Source organism: Pleurodeles waltl, chromosome 4_1, assembly GCF_031143425.1.
Source record: "Pleurodeles waltl isolate 20211129_DDA chromosome 4_1, aPleWal1.hap1.20221129, whole genome shotgun sequence".
NCBI lineage: Eukaryota > Metazoa > Chordata > Amphibia > Caudata > Salamandridae > Pleurodeles > Pleurodeles waltl.
Genome location: NC_090442.1, coordinates 784,713,164 through 784,735,191, shown reverse-complemented (window position 1 = coordinate 784,735,191; position 22,028 = coordinate 784,713,164). Strand labels below are relative to the sequence as shown.

General features: G+C 46.8%; 1 protein-coding gene across 1 annotated transcript in view; it reads right to left on the bottom strand.

The window, feature by feature from the left end:
- LOC138288170 (guanylyl cyclase-activating protein 1-like) overlaps nt 1-22,028 on the bottom strand; it is a 172,239-nt gene that overhangs the window by 123,368 nt on the left and 26,843 nt on the right. Inside the window, exon 2 of the mRNA XM_069229488.1 lies at nt 9,230-9,379. Coding sequence (XP_069085589.1) covers nt 9,230-9,379 — 150 coding nt within the window. The remainder of the gene's footprint in view (nt 1-9,229; nt 9,380-22,028) is intronic.

Sequence of the window (22,028 nt, the reverse complement as noted above, 5' to 3'; positions counted from 1 at the left end):
GGCCTGTTCTTTTCCTTTTTGTAAAGTTTTTCAGGATCGGGTGGTTCTGGTTCTGGTACCTTCTTTTATCCCGAAAGTCAATTCTTCTTTCCATGCTCGCCAGGAGGTCATCCTTCCTTCCTTTTGTCCGAATCCCTCCTCGGTGGACGAGGTTCGTTTGCATTCGAAGGATGTACGCAGGGCTTTGTTGGAGTACCTGCGTGTGGTGGCTCCTTTCCGTAAGGGTGATTCGCTTTTTGTAAATTTCGGTCCGGCCCGTAAAGAGGAGACGCCTTCCACGGCTTCCTTGAGTCGGTAGGTGAGATCATTGATTCTGTTGGCTTATTCCTTGAAAGGGGTGGTTCCTCCTCAAGAGATTCAGGGTCGTTCTACAAGGGGTATGGCGGCTACGGTGGCAGAGCTTCAGGGGACTTCAGTGGTGGAAATTTGCAGGGCCGCCGCTTGTGCCTCTCCTTCGACGTTTGTTCGGCATTATAGGCTGTCGGACTTGGGTAGTTTGGAGTCGGTATTAGGTCACCGAGTCTTATCCTCTATGAGGTAATAGGGGTGGGGTTTTGGTGGCCTTTGTGCATGATAATAAACTTTTCGCAACTCAGTGTCCGTCTCCTGTGTGTTTCTTGCTATGTCTCATTGGTTTAAAGGAAGGCGAGGGAGGGACGGGAGGTAATGCGTCCATTTTCTTGCGATAATGGCATTACTCCTAGTCCTACTCCCTCGCCTTCCTTTCCGTTCCCTCCCGCCCTCCCGGTACGGACTGTCTGAGTTGCTACTTGGGCTTGGTGTTTGTACAGAAGGGGTTAGGGGTGGGGGAGGGTTTGAAAAGGGGAAGGGAGGGTCTAGTGGGAGGCAGGAAGCCTCATTGGTTTAAAGGAAGGCGAGGGAGTAGGACTAGGAGTAATGCCATTATCGCAAGAAAATGGACGCATGATGCTACATGTTTAAAGCTCAAATGGATCTGGTCCCTTCTATATTCAACAACTGGTGACTGTTTACCATCCCTCACGACCTATGAGTACTTCTATTAGATCCCTCTTCATGGTACCTTGCTTTCTTCGCTCGCGCATGAAAGGCCGTTCTTTCTTATGCTTGGGCACGTAACTGTGGAACTCTCTCCCTGAGCACCTCAGAGCTTGCTCATGTCTGCTGGATTTTTGTAAAGGCCGGAAGACGTGGCTATTCAAGCTGTAAGCTTTCTTTACTCCTGTTATGCCGCTTGCCCCGGGAAACTTTTTGAGGTAGCTGCGTGAAAAATAACTTTCAATAATAATGTTAATAATAATCATGCTTGCAGATCTTAGATGATCTAAAGTCGTTGGCAGCCATTGTTAGATAAGCTACTATAGACATAGGAGAAAGAAGAAAACTCTCCTAATTTCCCTAAACATTCAAATACCAGTAAGCTAGTAAAGGGTGAATAGTGCGATATTGCTTTGGTTGTGGTATTCTGATTAGATTTTATTTTCATCACAGAGATTCCATAGAGGGTATCAGTATCAGGAATGGGATTGGTCTTAAGGTCTTTTAATTTAGGAGACATATAACTAGAAAAGGCTGATGGCCAGGATCTTTTGTGTTGAATACAGTATTAACATAGACCTAATCATGTAGGAAAGGACCATGCACTATGTTTGGATAGGGTATAGATAAGAAGTAATAAAAAACACACAGTAAAAAAAAGCCTCCAAACAAGGCCTTACCCACTCGAAGTGAAGGAGAGACCTTTATTATGAACAAAAAGGAACCAAAGGATACACCCTCCCCGAGAATGGCTTGGCATCTTCCACACAAAAATAAGCAGGGTGTGGCATGCGTTTTTGTTGTAAATGAGGATGGCCATCAACGCCTAAGGTGTATGGTCCAGAGTGTTCTGGATGTGGTGATTAGTGCTGCACAGGGTGTACAATAATACACATGGAGTGAGTGGTAGTTTTATCATGTGTGTGCTTCTCAATTACAGGAGCAGTCGTCTACATCTTGGTGAGTAAATATACTCCATTTGCATGCAAAATAGTGGTGCATGCCAACACACAAAGCAATTCCAATATACCTCATCGGTGCACTGAATGTTGAGAACGTCCTGATTAAAGCCCTAGACCAAAGAAGCCTGGGCTGAAACATGTTGACAATCAACATAGGGTCATGGGACTATTGTATTCTAAAACCCCTGGGAGATACGTTTTTAGCTATATCCCCCAGACCATTAATAAAGGGATACCTAGGTCTGGTGGAGATATTTTTAGCTTTCTGGATTCCACAGTCACATAATATATCCAAAGCGCTCCCGGAATACCGTTGAGGCCATACTGGTTTTTAGGGGCCAGGATGAGTCCTGATGACAAAGCATGTTGCTACTAGATTGGGTGAAGGTCTTAATAAAAAGAAAATTATTTCTTTATCTTTTTTTTCCTTGGAGTGTGACAGGGCATCTGTGGTGTGGGATAAGTACAATGTTCAGGCTAGGGACACACCATATGTTTTCTTATAGATCAGGGGTGCCAATGCTTTTGACAAGAGGCACCAGTTTACAGCATGGATGAGATGAACAAGATTGAAAAACTCTACGTGAAAGTGTCCTCCACTCCAGCAATCCTACACCTCAGGCGTTGCCTGTACATCATCCAGACCTGGATGTCCAGCACTTACCTATAACTCAACCCGACCAAGACTGAATTTCTATCATTTTACAAGACCAATAGGCAACATCTAGTCTAGGCATGGCTGACTGACATGGACCTGGATGGATTTAAACCCAAACTTCCACCTAAAAGCCAGTCCCTTTAATTCACTTTGGACATCCTCTTCATCCTCCATATTGCCATGGAAAAAAGCAGCCTTGTACCAGCTCTCTCTTTTTAAAAAATGTGAAAACACGTAACTAGTCTGACCACTGTGTCAACATGGAATACTAGTTTGTCATAAGGACAGCAAGAAATGTTAAGATTCAGATAAGAGTGAGGGTTGGGATAGAAAGAGTAAAGCTCTTGAGTGGACGATTGAAGTGGTTGAGGCACTTTTAAGATTAAACTTTATGTTAGCTACTACATTGCTGTCTAAGGTTTCATGCCTTTTCACTCCCTCCAGCCCTAAGAGCAACTTCAGAACTGCTCTTTGAACCACCATACTGTCGCATATGAGTGGTACAAGCACCTGCCCCATAACCTCCCAGACTCCACACTGGCCCTCTTATCCTTGTTATTAATGTTTTTGTTAACATTTTCTTGATAGAAACTATCTTTATGGCCCGGCTGTATACAGATCATTAAACACATACACTGTAATCATTTCACTATCAGGATACAAACAAATCGTGAGATAATCTGTGAGACTCTGGACGTTTTAGTAAGAAAAAGTTATCTTTTATCGAAAAATTCACTTTTCTTATTTATTAAGCACGATATACATGCTAATCACATCGTGGATCACTATAATGAGCTTTCTCAAATTGATTCATATTTCTAAACCAAGGAGGTTAGAGTGTATACCTCATTATTTGGTGTCTACTGTACAATGCATTTCATAATAGTTTCATGAGTTGACTTTACTAGTTAACCCGAGGCAATGAGTGGGCGTGGTGACCCACCAATATGCTTTCCTGTGACTTTCTATATATTCCATGAATATTATTTTTTCAAAGAGGTGTATCAATAGTGTTCGCTGTTGATTTCAGGAGTATTGCATCCCAGAAAGTTATTTGGCTTATCCCCCACCCTCACCTTTCGTTGCACTGTCAGTGCAAAGTTCTCTGCCTCTGCCCGTTTAAGTAGTCCCCCCTTCGAATGTGAAATATGTAACTTGGGGTGTGATCTTATATTTCTACATATTGGCCATTTGTCGTTTAGTCACAAGTAAACGTTAAACCCATGGATCAATACTTTTTTGTTATTTTTAATTGGCGGCATTCAGCCAAGTAGACATACTTTGGGGAACTATTAATATGGTGCCCTGCCACCCAATAAGGGCATTCTACACTCCACAGCACATCTCACCCAGGGCCTACAAAATTTCACATCACATCACCCTCATACTGTTAGCTGTTATTGGCTTGTTTTTGCCGGCTTGCAATATTTTAAAAAACAGCTTCATCATATACGAAATATGAAGACCAGCACCGATGATAAATACCTGTCTGAGAATCTCACCGTCCCCTTTGGCTTGCAGCACAGTTGCAGCAGGACACCCTCAATGTAGAGACAATGAAGATCAAAAAATACACCATGCCTCCTTCATCTGTGCACCCATGCTCTGGCGCAATATCTCTGTGTCCATCAGGAGCACCCTATTTTTTTGCAATTTATGAAAGAACTGAAGACACACCTCTTTAAACAATGCTATATCACCCTTATAGTAACAGTCAATTTGCACTACCAAAACCCAGCTACCTTTACAAATACTGGTTGACTCCATCAGTGACATTGACAACTGTAAATTGCTGAGTGACCATTTGGTTAGATTCACACATACAAATACACAAGCATACATGAATAAGTGCAATGGAATTTAGTGTGTATTTAGTGTAGGTATTGGAATTGATACGACCTATAAGACTAAGTAAGGTTTACTGTTAATTGGACTGTGTCTTAGATTGATAGCGCTTGCCTGCATCAATGAGATGGATTTTTTGTATAGTGAAAATTTATTTATATATGCATTCTAGTTAACGTATGTGTAGTTTGGAATTTCATGTCATTTATGAGCAGTAGTGCATGCACGTCTACATAATTATAATGCCCACTATTTCTGTGCTCACACAGTACTCAAAAATCACATATATCCTTTCATAAATAGACTGTGCTTCTGCACAGTGATGTCCTCCAAAGTGGGGTCAAGCTAGATTGTCTCACAGTTCTGGACTGTGTTGCAGTGCACCAGTGTCCAGTGTTCATAGATATAAATGCTGTACATCAACAGTTGTAGAAGGAGAGGGTGCTGTGGAGGAACCATGGGATGCTGCTGTCTGGAGCATTACCGTCAATGTGTTTAAGTAGAGAAGGGCTGGCGCTAAAACTTCCGACCTTTCTATAAGACTCAAGCTTAACAGATGCCAATATATGCTGTAATGAGGTGGGTGGCTACAAGTGTGTCATCTTAAGGGACACATAGACCACCCACACCACTTATCTGACTAGAACATCTTCTACGAACGCTCACCAGATCCCAAACCATTACTTGTCTATTTCTAGCCTTCCCGGTATTCTGCAGATGTGGTATAAAGCCAATATCCAAACTACACAAGCATCATTCCGAGAAATCAAGGCACTCTGCTGCAAGGTCCTTGCATGCTTCATGCAAAGCAACGTCTCAGTCCAAACTGTCTGCAAAGTTATTGGTTTAGGGAAACTTTAAAGACCTGGGATTAAAGCTTTTTTGAAGCACAAGGGAGAGGATGAACTCTGCATAGGAATAATACTGCTTGAAATTTCTTGGCACCACAGACGAAGTTAGTAGAACCTGCATATAAATAAAGTCCTTTCCATTTTGGTGCACATAGTGCTTTTGTGGAAAGTTGGAGGAAATGAGTTGAAAACCGATAACGTTGTGCCCACTGAGAGGAAATCAATCAAGAGGCAAACCTCTTGTAGAAGCAGACCTCTGCAGCAGTCATGATGGATACTTTCCTTGTCATGCCTGGTCCTCTTAAACACACTTTTAGATGCGTGCCTGGATGAAAGTGAAGCCGGAAGGAGCCTTGTAGAGCTGTTGAGTAGGTTTATGTGCATTCAACAACTACTAATAACATATGTAGAAGGGTGATGGTGTGCATGCTGTGTGAGAGAAAGCTTTAAAGGGATGCATTGGTGAATATCAGGAGACAGTTTGTGCAGTGGAATATCAGCTTAGCCCTAGTCTGACAAGGATGAAATTGTCCAAACTGCACATTAAGAACCACTGCCATCACTTCACCAGGATCACATAGTGGCAGAATCATAGGGCAGGGAATCACGGGGTAGCAGAAGTGACACCACATTTCCTTGGACAATCCGATGTAACCCTGAGAAGTGACCCTGAGAAGCTACATCAGTCAAACCTTGACCCTGATTACATCATAAGGAATGAAGCTACACAGCTTTTGACCAAGACGAATTTACTGGAAGAAGGTAAACACAATAATTAACTTCAGGATCTCAGAGAAACAGATTCAAAACAGGTAAAAGAGTCCCAAAGGGATCACACGATCTGCATCTCCTAGTCAGATTTAAATGATACTCTTGACATTTGAATTGTGCCACCACACAGCAAGTGGCCTCTTTACAATCTGTATTTATGTCCTTGGCTTAGGCTTAAGATAGACTTGATCAGTCCCTTTGACTAGTGTGGGTCTGAGGTCGTGGATGGGTTGCCATGCTCTTGCATTTGCGGTTTGGTGTTTGGGCATGGAAATGGTTCGATAGGCAATGAACAGCGACTTTGGCCCTGTGCACTGCTGTAGCAAGGCCCTTTGGATTTGGATTTCTGAGTTAAGTTCCAGTTACAATGAACGAGTCCAACTTTACGTGTGGTATCGGGCTAGTGCTAGTTGTAGAATGGATTAGATCCCTGTATGTTTCTACTAGATTGTATTGGTTTAATCGGATAATAGAGATAATACTTCCACTGACTTGCATTAGGGAGCATTCTGGATGGAAATAGCTCTAGAATGGAATTCACTTTCTTTTTAGGAATATTACGAGTTTTATGATGAGCCTAACCTGTCAATTTGTATGGCAATGACGTGATGAGAGGTCCACATGGAATTCTTAAACATGTGCCTACAAGTTCATGTTTGGTGAAATGGACAATTAATTTGTATTATGTTAGCTTGGAGCAGGAGTGGTCTGGGAGAGCTAGATCCAGACCATATTCTCGTGATAAATGTTGACTGTAAATTTGAATGAAACATTGTATTTTGAGGATATCCTGAAACTCAGGTATGGATTCATGACTTATGGATGTAAATTGGACAACAATGGATTAAAGTATCTATGAAAGTTGCCAGCATTCAACAGCTGTGGTATCAGGTCATGTTCTTTTTGAAAAGGAATGAAGTGAGTCCTGCATACTTGCTATATTAGGGTGGTATAAGATATGACCATCCCATGGACAGTACCCTTGATTGGTGGTGATGCATCACAGTGCTCATGGGATGGTCACCTATCTTTGAGTTGCACATATCTTTCAAGTTAAGATGTTTGAATGACAGAATGAGTGCTAGTAGGCTCGCGCATTAGTATGCCCATCCTACACCAAGGTCAGGACTCTACTCATGCGGCTGTCCACGTGCTGGACCAAATTTACAGCTTTGACAAGAACATTATTAGTTGTCTTTATGTCTCCCTTGGACTGACCGTTCAGCAATTGGTGTTTTCTATCAACATACAGGACCCCCTCCAACATCTGTAGTTTGCAGGCCTTTCATATTAGACCCCGGTATCAGAACTTTTGAATGATTCTGTCTTAGAAACTTTCTCACTGACACCGACAAGTTATTTATCTCTCCGATTTCAAACGTCTTTCTGACCACTTGATTGCAGTGTCCCCCAATGATCCTTCCTGAGCCTTAAATTAATTAATGTTCATGTTATTTCCACAACTGCTCCTATCATATACTTTGTTGTTTCTTTTTATCACCTGTGCGGACTACACTCAGCTACTTCTTTATACAAATGGAGAGTCATAGTTGAGATTTCTTTTCTGTTTTTCAGTGGCATCTTCTTCAATTACTACAAATCTTTAAAAACTTAACTTATTTTAGGGAAGCAACTCTCCACGTGGTGATCTGCAGGGGTGCCCTTTACCTTGGGACACACTACTGTCCATTTAAGACAGTGATAAATCACAGGGATACCGTAGACCAGTCTCTCTCCTTTACTCCACATGTACACAAATTTACTGCGACCTGCTTTGATCACCTTAAATATTGTAAGAAAATGTGACCTTTACTTGTAGCAGAGGCAAACATCTTGTGTTCCAGATTGCTGTCTCATCCTATTTGACTATGGCAACACCATTTTGTTGGGCTAAGAAAATATTTTGTTGCTCGGCTGGAGACTTTTCAGAACGCTGCTATGCATATTTTACCTAATTTTCCAAAAATACCTTTTTGTCCAAGAAAATATTGTTCACAAGACGGTAGCTGGAATTGGTCCTAACTATGTTTGTTTTTGCTTTATGTTGTATATCGTCTCTGATGCACTTCCCAGGCCTGGTTGGAAGTCCCCAAATATCACACTTCTACAGCAGAATGCAGATTGTTTTTCTGCCTTGGTGCCACTCTCTGGAACCGCCTTGCATTGTCTATCAAAGTCAGCTAGCCTTTTGAAGAAAAAACTGAAAACCTTTCTTTTTGCTTAATGTCTTTGAAGAAATCTCCCCCGAGCTCTGACCTGTTTTCAGCACCAGAATGCCTTCAGTAGTTGTGTGCTTTATATTTACTCATTCATTTACTGGGCTGGATTTATTGGACTGAATTGTTGGTTTCAGATGGACTGACTGTGTGATCAACAAGCAACTCAGACCTGTGTTGTTGGGTAGGTTATTGGTAGGTCTGAGCGAAATTTCAATGACACTGGAGTAATTGGAGTAATTTCAGTAATGTTGCGTTACTCTTTGATGCAGAATTACGTATAACAACACGATTACGTCAGCTTGCGTAATGAAGACTAATTTAGGGGAAAAAAAATCTTACCACAAGAGCACATTTACCGAGCAGCTGCTTGCGCTGCTGTCTATGTTTTGTTCCATTTATTCTATTTTGTTAGCATAAAGCACATCCTTGTGTCCATTTTGGATATGAGTCAATTTGGGCTAAGAAACTAATGCTAAATTCCAGGAGTCAGTTGGAGAAAAATTCTACCCCAAGTGCACATTCATTGAGTCCGAGCAGCTGCTCACATTCATGTTCCGCTGCATTTAGCACAATTTCTTAGTGCAAAATTAATCTTTGTGTAATTTTGACGCAACAGGGCATTTTTACGCAAAAAAACTCAGCTAAATGCAAAATTACTCTTCTAGCATAAATAGGCAACTTTCATGGAATTTTTGCGTAATTCCACAGTAATTGACACTACATGGAATACAAGAGTTACACCCGCCCCTGGATGTTTTGATGGTGAGATGTTGTCTGAGATGGATTTGAAGATTTACACTATTTCTGCTGCTGTGTGGAAGTGTTAGTGAGATGGAATTCTGCAATGCATTTGTGGCCTTGTTCAAGGTCACTTTGGGACACTTGAAACTTGTTGTCGCCCATTACCTTAATGATATTGAGCAGCTCGTGTCGGTCAATACAGCCATTTCCATCAACATCGTAAAGCTTGAAATACCATCGCAGCTTCTGTTCAATCTTCCCACGCAGAACGAGGCTGAGGGCTGCCACATACTCCATAAAATCGATGTAGCCATCCTACAATACAAGCCCAACATAAACACTGAGTTATTCCAACAAAGAATACTGAAACAGTGCTATACCCTAAGCATAAAAAACATGACACAATTAAAATGACCGAGAACAGGCTTGGGCATCTGCCCCTTGAATTTCCTGAATAGATCTAGGGCAGTTGGCACATGGAACACCCTTAGAGGCACTAGATCTGTTGGTACATGACATCCTAGGTGTTACTGGCGTAACCTGCGCATGGCATGCTTTATGGAAGTTACAACAGTTGGTACCTATCACTCTGTATGCAATATGAAGTGAGTTCTGACAGACAACATGAACTTATTAAGACTGGGGCAGTTGCACAAGCCATGCCACGTGTCTTTCGATACATGTCATGAGTTTAAGCTGCCTGGAGCAAATGTCTCAAGAACTGTGGTGAGTGGATTTAGGGAATTTCCACAAGGCCTGTCCTGAGAGGGATTATATCAACTGACAAATTATAACTCTTCAGTTGGTTTAGACATTTGACAGACAAGTGTTTTGTGCAGTATCATTGTAGTTGGCACACGATAATCCTGTGTAGAGTTACAGCAGTTAGCACATGAGACGCACGGGCCTTTGGCACATGATATCTTGAGTGAGCCTAAAACACCTTGCTTGGCATGTGGTAATCATGATCCTGTAGCCTCTATATAACAAGATCCGAAAGACTGATGGTGCAAGCCATCACCTGAGGGTGGTGCTGTGCATGCTGGGAGCAGTTAGAGCACTGTGAGGTCTGCAGTACTGTGGAAGTGGTAATCCACCGCTGTCAGCAATCAACACCTTTCAAGGCGCAACTAGTGCCTGAAGGCTCATGAGTCTGTGCTTCTCTTGTCGCCAGGCCCTGTAGCTAGTTTGATGACACCAGTGCCACAAGAATACTTTTGTTTTCAAATAGATTCCTATTTTGCTCGAAATGTGACCTAAGCTACTTCTTGAACCCGAATGATCTTGTTTTCTAACCTTTAGCCAGGATCAGACTTAAGTGAGCAGTGCAACCTGGCCTTCATCACAGTTGAGGGACTGCTGCTGACACACAAGAAGGCTAACTTCTGTGCCCCATTGGCACTAGCACATATCCCAAACAGTAAGTAACTCATCATGTCCGCTTAAACTACACTTGGGGTACTCTATTCCTTATACTACACGATTCCTTGTAATGAATATATATATATAACAATGGAGGAATATCCAAAAATTAAAGTGGCTAATATTTAATGTGCACACTTATAGTATGTTGTATGAAAAACGACTAATACATTTATTGAGGGTTGCTTCCTTGGGTCTAAAGACTGATAAAAAAAAGTATTGTGGAAAGGTTGATTTGTTTTTCAGCACAGTGACCTGATGTGCTTACAACAAAATGCTAATTAAAAACTGCATTGACCGAAGTTTGTAGACTCAGTAGGACTGTGATAGAGGTGAAAAGAAAAAGCCTGTGTTGCTGTTGAAGTGTAGCCGTTGATATTCCATACTTACACACAGGGGACAGCGCTTAATTTGAGCCTGTGATTGCAGGTGGGGCCCACCGGCACTCATTTTTGAGAACCAATACTTTTTTTTTTCCCTCATCACACTTTGAATCATGCAAGAGAGAGAACAACACAAATGTAGGAAGGGAGCAGAAAGACGGAAAAAATGGCCAAAGGGAAAAGCAGGGATGAAAAAGACACGCAAGAGCGAGATAAAAATGCAGGGAGTGCCTGGTAGTAGATTAACAAGATATTAGGTGGAATGAAGAAGATGATGCAGCCATAATATTCCGCAGCCCGGAGTGGAAATTTGGACCCCGGCAGAAAGTGCATTGGCGAAGAGTGTATTGCCATGGAGTGCAGTGATGTTAAGTGTAGCTTTGCAGAGTGGCATAGAGTACAGAGGTGCAGAGTAGACTGGCGTGGGTTAGACTGGAATGCTGTAGAGTGCAGTGGTGTAGAGTAGATTGGTGTGAAGAGTGCATTGGCACAGTGTAGAGTGATATAAAGTAGAGTAGAGAAGTGTAGCGTGATGTGGTGTAGAATGCAGTGGTTGAGAGTGGAGTGGTCAAAATGATGTGGTGTGAAGTGGTGTATTGAGGACTGATGCAGAATGGAGTACAGTGGTGTGGAGTATCGCAGAGTAGAGTGGAGTGGCATACAGTGGAGTATTCATGGTATAGTAGCACATTGCTATTACAGACAACATATTTTCAATTGAAATGAATATTACATTTGCACAGACATACAGGGGGTCATTACAACCCTGGCGGACGGTGTTAAAGCTGCGGTAATACCGCAAACAGGCCGGCGGACAAAAAAAGGGAATTATGACCGTGGCGGAAACCAGCAACATAGACAGCCACTTTAACACTCCTACTGCCACGGCGGTACAGACAAGCAGCACGGCGGTCACCGCCAACAGACAGGCGGAAGACAATGTACCGCCCACAGTATCACAACCCGGCAATCCGCCACCTTTTCCGGGGCGGATTCACCGTGGATAAAAACACGGCGGAAACAGCTTTTGCAATGGGAAAACACTCACCTTAACACACGCCACGAGGAAGGAGGCCACCATGGAGCCCGAACTACAAATACTCCCTGCGCTTGTCTTCCTGCTCCTCTACGAACACCAGCAACGTAGGCGCCAAAGACAACGGTGAGTACTGCACCTACGACATAGGGGAGGGGGGAGGCAAAAGTCAGGGGGACACACACGCAACACCCCCAACCCGACCCTCACCCACTACAACACACACACCAATGCATTTCCAAACAGCACAGTAACAACCCACAACCCCCCAGGAAGAATGCAAAAACAAAAGGAAATCAGTTCAAACATTGTAATGTATCAAATAACAGTAACCAAATATATACAGATATATATAAACAGTCGAAAATCATACATCACGATTAGTACTGCAGGTATGCACAATTCAATGTCCGTGGACCACTGGGCCCAAAATGCATGGGCGAGGCCCACACTAGATACCTTTCCACTAACGGAGAGAACACTGCAGGGGCATCAGATAGAAATACAACGGGCACCTCAGGCGGAAGGGAAGGGGGGGCACCTCAGCCGGATTACAGCACCACGCCAGATCCACAACGGTGCTCCATGCCCATTGATGTATCCTGGGGAGTGCAAAGCCACAGTCTCTCAAGTCTCTACAGTGGGTGGGTTGGCCACTGTACCATCCTGGGGATTACAAAGCCACAGTCTCTCAAGTCTCTACAGTGGGTGGGTTGCCCACTGTACCATCCTGGGGAGTGCAAAGCCACAATCTCTCAAGTCTCTCCAGTGGGTGGGTTGCCCACTGCTTTATCCTGGGGAGTGCAAAGCCACAGTCTCTCAAGTCTCTACAGTGGGTGGGTTGCCCACTGCTTTATCCTGGGGAGTGCAAAGCCACAGTCTCTCAAGTCTCTACAGTGGGTAGATTGCCCCCTGTACCATCCTGGGGAGTGCAAAGCCACAGTCTCTCAAGCCTCTACAGTGGGTGGGTTGCCCACTGTACCATCCTGGGGAGTGCAAAGCCACAATCTCTCAAGTCTCTCCAGTGGGTGGGTTGCCCACTGCTTTATCCTGGGGAGTGCAAAGCCACAGTCTCTCAAGTCTCTACAGTGGGTGGGTTGCCCACTGCTTTATCCTGGGGAGTGCAAAGCCACAGTCTCTCAAGTATCTACAGTGGGTGGGTTGCCCACTGCTTTATCCTGGGGAGTGCAAAGCCACAGTCGCTCAAGTCTCTCCAGTGGGTGGGTAGCCCACTGCTTTATCCTGGGGAGTGCAAAGCCACAGTCTCTCAAGTCTCTACAGTGGGTGGGTTGCCCACTGTACCATCCTGGGGAGTGCAAAGCCACAATCTCTCAAGTCTCTCCAGTGGGTGGGTTGCCCACTGCTTTATCCTGGAGAGTGCAAAGCCACAGTCTCTCAAGTCTCTCCAGTGGGTGGGTTGCCCACTGCTTTATCCTGGGGAGTGCAAAGCCACAGTCTCTCAAGTCTCTTCAGTGGGTGGGTGGCCCACTGCTTTATCCTGGGGAGTGCAAAGCCACAGTCTCTCAAGTCTCTCCAGTGGGTGGGTTGCCCACTGCTTTATCCTGGGGAGTGCAAAGCCACAGTCTCTCAAGTCTCTCCAGTGGATGATTTGCCCACTGTACCATCCTGGGGAGTGCAAAGCCACAGTCTCTCAAGTGGATAACAGTCTCCATTGGTTTCTGGAGGGGGACTGGTGCCCAGAGTGCTTTATCCTGTGAAGGACAGACAGAGTGGATGCAGGTCTCCACTGGTTCTGGAGGGGGACTGGTGCCCAGAGTGCTTCATCCTGTGAAGGACAGACAGAGTGGATGCAGGTCTCCACTGGTTCTGGAGGGGGAATGGTGCCCAGAGTGCATCACGCTCCCCGTGACGGTCCCAGTTCCGTCACTGTCCCAGCTGCACATGGGCTAACGATGCTTGATTTGGCGGTCTTTGCCCTGTTCAGTGGTCTTCACCATGGCGGTCTTTGCCCTGTTCAGCGGTGCTTGCCTTTGCTGTCTCTGACCTGTTCAGCGGTGCTTTGCCCTGTTCAGCGGCTCACCATGGCGGTCTTTGCCCTGTTCAGCGGTGCTTGCCTTTGCTGTCACTGACCTGTTCAGCTGTGCTTTGCCCTGTTCAGCGGTCTTCACCATGGCGGTCTTTGCCCTGTTCAGCGGTGCTTGCCTTTGCTGTCACTGACCTGTGCAGCGGTGTGTGGCATGACGGTCCCTCAGTGCCCAGCGGGGCTGTGGCTGCCGGGGCCCTCCAGGTCACTGACGCTGGCGGTGGTCTCCGGACCAGTGACGATACTGGTGCCCTCCAGGGCACTGACTCTGGCGGTGGTCTCCGGACCAGTGACGATACTGGTGCCCTCCAGGGCACTGACTCTGGCGGTGATCTCCGGACCAGTGACGATACTTGGGCCCTCCAGGGCACTGACTCTGGCGGTGGTCTCCGGACCAGTGACGACAGTGCTGGTGGTGGTGTCCCGGCCGGCGGGGAGGATGGCGGCCTTCTCCACTGTGCTGCTCTTACCAGACTTTGGAGACTTCTTCTGCCCCTTCACCACCTTGGGAGGAGTCACAGCTGACTCGGCACTCCCCCCGGGACCCTTGTGAGCTGTTTTGCTGGCAGGAGTCTTCACCCTCTCCCGTCGGCCACTTTCCAACTTAAGGTGCTTTACAGGGGGTGGACTGGCGGTGCTTTGGCTCCGTGTCACACTGGCTGCCCTGGTGGCCGGTGCACTCCACACACCTTTAACACGCACCACTGGTACCAGACTTTTTTTGGCTGAGGTGCTACTACGGGACCTATGAATTGGAGGGGTGGAGGTGGTGGGAAAGAGATCAACGTTGCTGAGGAAGAGTTTCTGACGAACACTGGGATGGGTAGCTGGTGGGGGTCTGGGAGTGGAGGAAGAGGAGGTGGTTGTAGGAGGTGTAACTTTAGATGATTTGGGTGCAGGTGCAGGTACTGGAGGCTGTCGTGAGGTGGATGGATGTTGGGTGTGTGGGTGCCCGCGTTTGTGTACTTTGGGAGGGGGCGTCACAGACACACTGGGAGTGGACACAGGGGACGTGTAAATGGTAGTGGGGGTGGTTAGTGCAGGTGAGCGGGGTGTGGTGCTGGGTGTTCTGGTGCGAGTCCTAGTGCCTGTAGATGTAGTGCATGCAGGTGAGAGTGTAGACGACACTGGGAGGGAGGAGGGAGACGACGAGGAGGGGGACACAGTGGAGGCAGTGGATGTTGCTGTGTCTGTATGTGGGTGATGCTTGTGTGAGTGCCTGTGGGATGTGTGGTGCTTATGTTTGCCTGAGCTACTTTTGTGTGTTGAGGTGTGTGCATGCTTGTCTGATGGTGTGCTTGGGATAGGATGGGGTACAGGGGATTGGGTCTAGGTGGAGGAAGTTGGAGGGGGGAGGCTAGACAAAGGGACAATGGCTGCCATCAGTGCTGAGGCCAGAGATTGCAGGGTTCGATGATGGGCAGCCTGACCAGAATGAATGCCCTCCAGGAATGCATTAGTGTGTTGCAACTCCCTTTCTACACCCTGGATGGCATTCACAATGGTAGACTGCCCAACAGTAAGTGACCTGAGGAGGTCAATGGCCTCCTCACTGAGGGCAGCAGGGGTGACAGGGGCTGAGGTGCCTGGGGCGAAGGTGATGCCCACCCTCCTGGGTGAGCGGGCACGGAGTGAAGGCTAAGGGGCTGCTGGGAGGGCGGTGCTGGTAGGGGGGGTGGCGGCTGTACCAGTAGAAGTGGGGGGCACAGATGGTGCCGCCACCACAAGGGAGCTCCCATCGGCGGACGAGTCCATGTCGCTGTTTGCTGATCCGGTGACCGACGTGAAGCTCCCCTCGCCCTCCGTCCCACTGGTGTATTCAGAGTCTGTGGTGTGGCCCTCCATGGCCATGTGGGATGAAGCTCCCTCGTGCTCCAGTGCCACTGTACCTCCGTCTGATGATGCTGATGCACAAAAGAACAGGGAGAGCACAAAAAGGGGGGGGGGGGATGACAGAAGAAAGACAGGTTGAGTGCATGGCTTACCGCTACCGTTGGCGGACAATACAGACACAGCTGCCCCCTGCACTACGCCGTGCTCTTGGCCTCTACAGAAGCAATTCCTGGGATATGGCCTACATGGCTATGAGTGTCATCTGTCCACATAGATGACACAGGGGCATGTATACCTGTACTTGGCACTCTACAGAGGTGGGGTGGAGGGGCACAGGGCCATGCCTTACGAAGGGGCCTAGCCTACGTAACTGGCCCTGGCCTAGGGAAACCCAAAGCCCGCCTCCCCCACCCAGAACCCTCCACTGCGCGCAAAGTCCGCAGAATGAGAGTGTACTCACCCCCTTGTGTCTGCTGTGATGCCCTCAAGCGCCCATCCAACTCTGGGTAGGCCACCGCCAGGATCCGGAACATCAGGGGGGTCATGGTGCGACGGGCACCCCTCCCACGTTGGGAGGCCATCCCCAGCTGAGCCTCCGCCGTCTTCTTGCTCCAGTGGCGAATGTCCTGTGACCGTGCCACAATCCAGGAACTGTGTACCGAGTTGGAGCCAGACCTGATCTCACCAATCCGCCATCCCACAGGAATACCCCCTGAAGTGCAGGTGCTATCAGTGCTCCATTTCCTTGCAAGTGGGTCATTTCAGACAACAGTGGCCATGGCATCAGGGATGTCCCAGCTTATGTTTTCCAACGTGTTGTCCAGAGTGTTGTCTGCCATGCTGAAACACATAAGGAGCTACATCGTTTTCCCTCAGGTGGAGGATTTGGCTACAGTTAAAGGTGACTTCTATGCCCTGGGACATATCCCCAACATCATAGGTGCTATTGATGGCACCCATGTAGCTCTGTTCACCCCACGCAGGAGTGAACAGGTGTACAGGAACCGGAAGAGTTATCATTCGATGAATGTACAGATGGTATGTTTGGCAGACCAGTACATCTCCCAGGTAAATGCTATGTTCCCTGGCTCTGTGCATGATGCCTACATCCTGCGGAATAGCAGCATCCTGTATGTGATGGGTCAACTCCATTAGGGGACTCTGCTTACCCCAACCTGTCCTGGCTATTGACCCCAGTGAGGAATCCCAGGACCAGGGCAGAGGAACGCTACAATGAGGCCCATGGGCGGACTAGGAGAGTGATCGAACGCACCTTCGGCCTCCTGAAGGCCCGGTTCAGGTGCCTCCATATGACAGGTGGTTCCCTATTCTACTCACCAAGGAAGGTGTGCCAGATCATCATCGCCTGCTCGATGCTTCACAATCTTGCTTTGCGACGGCAGGTGCCTTTTCTGCAGGAGGATGGTCCAGATGACAGTGTTGTGGCAGCTGTGGAGCCTGTGGACAGTGATGAGGAGGAAGCTGAGGAAGAAGACATAGACAACAGGGAGTCAGTCATACAGCAATATTTCCAGTGACACACAGGTGAGAACAACTTTTTTACTATTACATTCACTTTCACACTTCTACCTCTATCCTGTCTGTCAATTAGAAGCAGTATTTGGTAACTGAGTTGTACATTTCCAATACGGTTTCACAGGTGTGGTTACCAACGTGTGTCATCTGCTTGCATCCTTCATGGACTTGTGATGTGTGACATAGGTATGTTGGCATTACAATTGAAAACGCATTTTGTCACTGTCATTGCTAATACACATTTTCAAAATCACAGACTGACTCCAGATTGTTTTGTGGTTCAAGGGTGTTTATTGAAGTGCTAATTATTGGAGGGGATGGCACAATGGTGATGGGTGATGGTGGAGGAATGTCCATGGCAGAGTCCAGTCTATTAGTCTCACAGGTGCACTGCCCATATGGGCATAGGAAGTGGAGCTGGGGAATTTCCAATCTGGACAGGGTAACAAAGTGAGACAGTGGGAGGACAATCAGGGTGGTCTCATTTCCTGGCGGGGGTCTTGCCATCTTCCTCTGTCCTGTTCCTGGATCTCAGGGACCACTTGCGGGGTGGTTCTCCGTCTGCAGGGGGTTGGGTGCTGGTGTGGTGGTCCTGTGGCGGGGCGTCCTGTCCACTAGCGCCGGCGGAGGTGGTGGGCAGTTCATCATCCATGCTAGTGTCAGGGGCCCCTTGGAGTGCCACAGTGTCCCTCATGGTCTTTTGTATGTCCTTCAGCACCCCTACGATGGTGCCCAGGGCGGAACTGATGGTTCTGAGCTCCTCCCTGAACGCCAAATACTGTTCATCCTGCAGGCGCTGGGTCTCCTGAAACTTCACCAGGACCGTAGCCATCGTCTCCTGGGAGTGGTGGTATGATCCCATGATGGAGGAGAGGGCCTCGTGGAGAGTGGGTTCCCTTGGCCTGTCCGCCCCCTGTCGCACAGCAGCCCTCCCAGTTCCCCTGTGTTCCTGTGCCTCCATCCCCTGGACCGTGTGCCCACTACCACTGCCCCCAGGTCCCTGTTGTTGTTGGGGTGGTGGGTTATCCTGGGTTCCCCGTAGTGGTGGACACACAGCTGATTGACGTGTCCTGGGTTCGGAGGTATGGGCCCGCTGGGTGGGTGCTGTGCTGGTGTTACCAGAGGGTGGAAGGTCAGTGTTGGGCTGTGCCTGTGCAAGGGGAACCGACTGTCCCGAGGCCCACGATGGTCCGGGCTGGTCATCTGGATCCAGTTGGCCAGAGCTGCTGTCATCACTGTGGGCCTCTTCTGTGGGTGGAGTGGAGATGTCTGGACCCTCCTGTGTGGTGACGTTACGTAGTGGTCCTGCAGGGGTATAAGAGCATGATTATTGCATCTGTGTGTGTCATGGTGTGCAATGGGTGGGTGTGCGTGTACCCCAGTGCAAGCATTCCTGTGTGGGGGCTTGTGTGATGATGGTTGGGGGGTTGTTATGGGTATGTGCAGTGAGCATGCTTTAGTGATGGGTGTCCATGCTTAGTTGTGTCATGCAGGGCTTGGTGTTGGGATGTGTGGCTTGTGTTATTAGTACATTAGTGAGGAGTTGGAGTAATAGGGGAGGGTGTGAGGGTGGGGGTGTGTGATAGCATGCAGGTAGGGTGGGGGATATGATAGTTAAGATTTGACTTACCAGTGTCCATTCCTCCACCGACTCCTCCGAGGCCCTCTGGATGCATGATGGTCAAGACCTGCTCCTCCCATGTTGTTAGTTGTGGGGGAGGAGGTGGGGGTCCGCCGCCAGTCCGCTGAATCGCGATGTTGTGCCTGGAGACCACTGAACGCACCTTCCCCCGTAGGTCGTTCCACCTCTTCCTGATGTCCTCCTGATTTCTTGGATGCTGTCCCACAGCGTTGACCCTGTCGACAATTCTTCGCCATAGCTCCATCTTCCTGGCTATGGAGGTGTGCTACACCTGTGCTCCAAATAGCTGTGCCTCTACCCGTAAGATTTCCTCCACCATGACCCTGAGCTCCTCCTCGGAAAACCTGGGGTGTCTTTGGCGTGACATGGGGTGGTGTAGGTGATGTGTGGGGTGGTGTATGTGTTGATGAGTGTGGTGATGTGTGGTGGTGTGGGGTGTTTTGAGTGTGGATGTTGTATGGGTGATGGTGTTGTGTGCCTCTGTGTGGTGGGGTTGTCTATTGCTGTAGTCTCTGTCTGTCGCCTTCGTCTTCAGTTTTTGGTCATAGGGGTTTGTGGGTGATTTGGGTGTGTGTTTTATATTGTGTTGGGTGTGTGGGAGTGTTGTTTGTATGTTTATCAGGTGTGTGTATTTTGAATTGTCCAATGTGGCGGTGTTTTGTATATGTGTGTGTATTCTGAGCGCGGCGGTGTGTACCGCCAATGGAATACCGCAGTTGAAAGACCGCCGCATGGATTCGTGGGTCGTGATAGCATGGGCGTGTTTCTGTTGGCGTGACGATGGGGTTTTGTTTTCGCCAGTTTATCACTGGCCTTTGTTGTGGCGGACTTGTGTGGATGTCTGAATTTCGGCAATTTTTGCCTTTTGCGACTCGCAAATGCTTTCCTACATCTGGCCCCTTTTTCATTACTGCTTTCACCCTTTGCCACTGGTTTCAGATCTTTCGCTACTTCTTTGTACCATTTCTGCCTCTGTCTGTCACCCCAAAAACGAGTCCTGGTTGCCATGGAACTCGACTGGCTCCCCTATCTGACCTGCATTATCTTCAAAACCCGTTGCATCATTTACAAAGCCTTCATGACCAACACACTCACCTGTCTGGCTGACAAGCTCACCACCCGTACTGGCTCTTTGCACACTTGCAGCTAGGACACTAATAGATTGGAGGCAAAGACATGTCAAAAAGGCAACAGGCTTTCTCCATCTTTGTACCTAGGATCTGGAACAACATCTCTGTATACATAAGGACCACTCCATCGGTTTCTAATTTAGGAAAGAGTTGAAGATGCATCTCTTTTAAGAACTTTACATCAAGATGCAGCAATAGTTCACTTTTACTACCCGGACCCAGCTACCTCTTCAATCATTTGTTAACTGTTTCATTCTCTTTAACTCTGTACTGTGCTGCACTGCCTTTTGGCTAAGTTTGGGCTATACAAATACCACATACATCCATACATACATCCACATGTTCTCTGCTCTGGTTGTAATAATGGGAGCTGTGAAGTCTGGTTCCTGTGGTCCCAGTCCTACCAGGTGTTACTGGCCTTCAACTGTAAAAGAGATATCTCTCTCCTTCTCAGTTAGAAATGTGACCATATTTTATCAAAGAGTTTATGCACTTACATGTTATGATTACAGTTTGTCGGGGCAAGCAACAGATTGCTGTTCAACTGGGTGAAATTTACTAACATGCTCATAGCTTTGCGATCTTCAGAGGCAGGTTTGAAAAAGTAACTCAAGTCCCACTCTCATAAAATATGCACTTCAAAGCACCAGGGTTTCTTTCATACCTGACAGTACATCTTTCCAATAAATGTGCTCGTTTCAGATATTCAGATGCACACTAACTTGTCATCACCATAACAGAGGATTCCTATGAATGACTGATTTAGTATTGGAGTAATCATCTCTTCATAAGGACTCCCAATCTCAGTCAGGGATGTTCTTACCTAACATTGTTTCCCACTATTTCATAAAGACCCATCTTCGTTGATTCACTGGAATTGTAAGGACCTTATACAGTTTGGAAATTGTTCCTGACATGTTTTCTAGTAATGGTATTATTTGTTCAAATGTGTGAGCTACCTGTTCGCTGCTGCTGCAATCACAGGATCTGACACCGAGTGCCCCAGTTGATGATCACTAAACTGTTCTCGTTCAGTAATACCAAGTTCCGCCTTACCATTCTCAGAAGACCTTAGTTACCAGGTGAAGCTGGGGACTGGATATCTTCTGCAGTCTCCATCTTGCCACTTGTTATAATTCACCCCTCTCTTGCATGCTTTTAGTTTCAGATGCTTCATCCCAGCATTATATGTTCATGTTATTGGATTTTGATGCACCAGCCACAAAGTCCTCAAGGCCACTGTAAATGTGCCCCTGGCCAAAGAACGAATGCCAACCTGGTCCTGGCAAATACAAGCAAATGTTTCAAGAGCACAAGGAAGGGTTTCCATTGTCCACATGACGAGCCATCGTCCACTGTAGTCTTACTAGAAACAAGCCTAGTCCATTAAGGTTGCCGACACGCCTGATCCTTATTAAGTAAACTTACAAGGGGACGAGTATTGGCCGATGAACCTTTTGGATCGCATGGAGTATCCTAGCCATGTGGTGACCAATCTCATCAATAATTAATATAACCAATCAATAACTACTCAGAGAATCATTAGTTATTAGACAAAATAACAAACAATTCATGAATAACCACGACTCAATATAGCTTTTAACCATTTTTATTTCCCTATTAATTACACTTCTAGTGCATACTGTTAACCCACACTTTATTCAATCAGCTCAGAATTAGTTTATTAGCGATCACCAATAACACAATCTAATCATAACTTGAGAAGACATGTGCTCCAAAGCTTCTACATAAGCCAAAAAAAGATGAATATATCGACATTAATAGCAGAGTTCAGCAATCAGTTCGTCAATCATTTGTCACTGTCAACGTCATCCAAAGGAACCCTACCTAACTCAGATTAGCATCAGCATGTGGGACTTCATTTTAGAAAACATGAATTTGGAAAACATCTAGTTAGAAGAAAAACCATAAAACAGC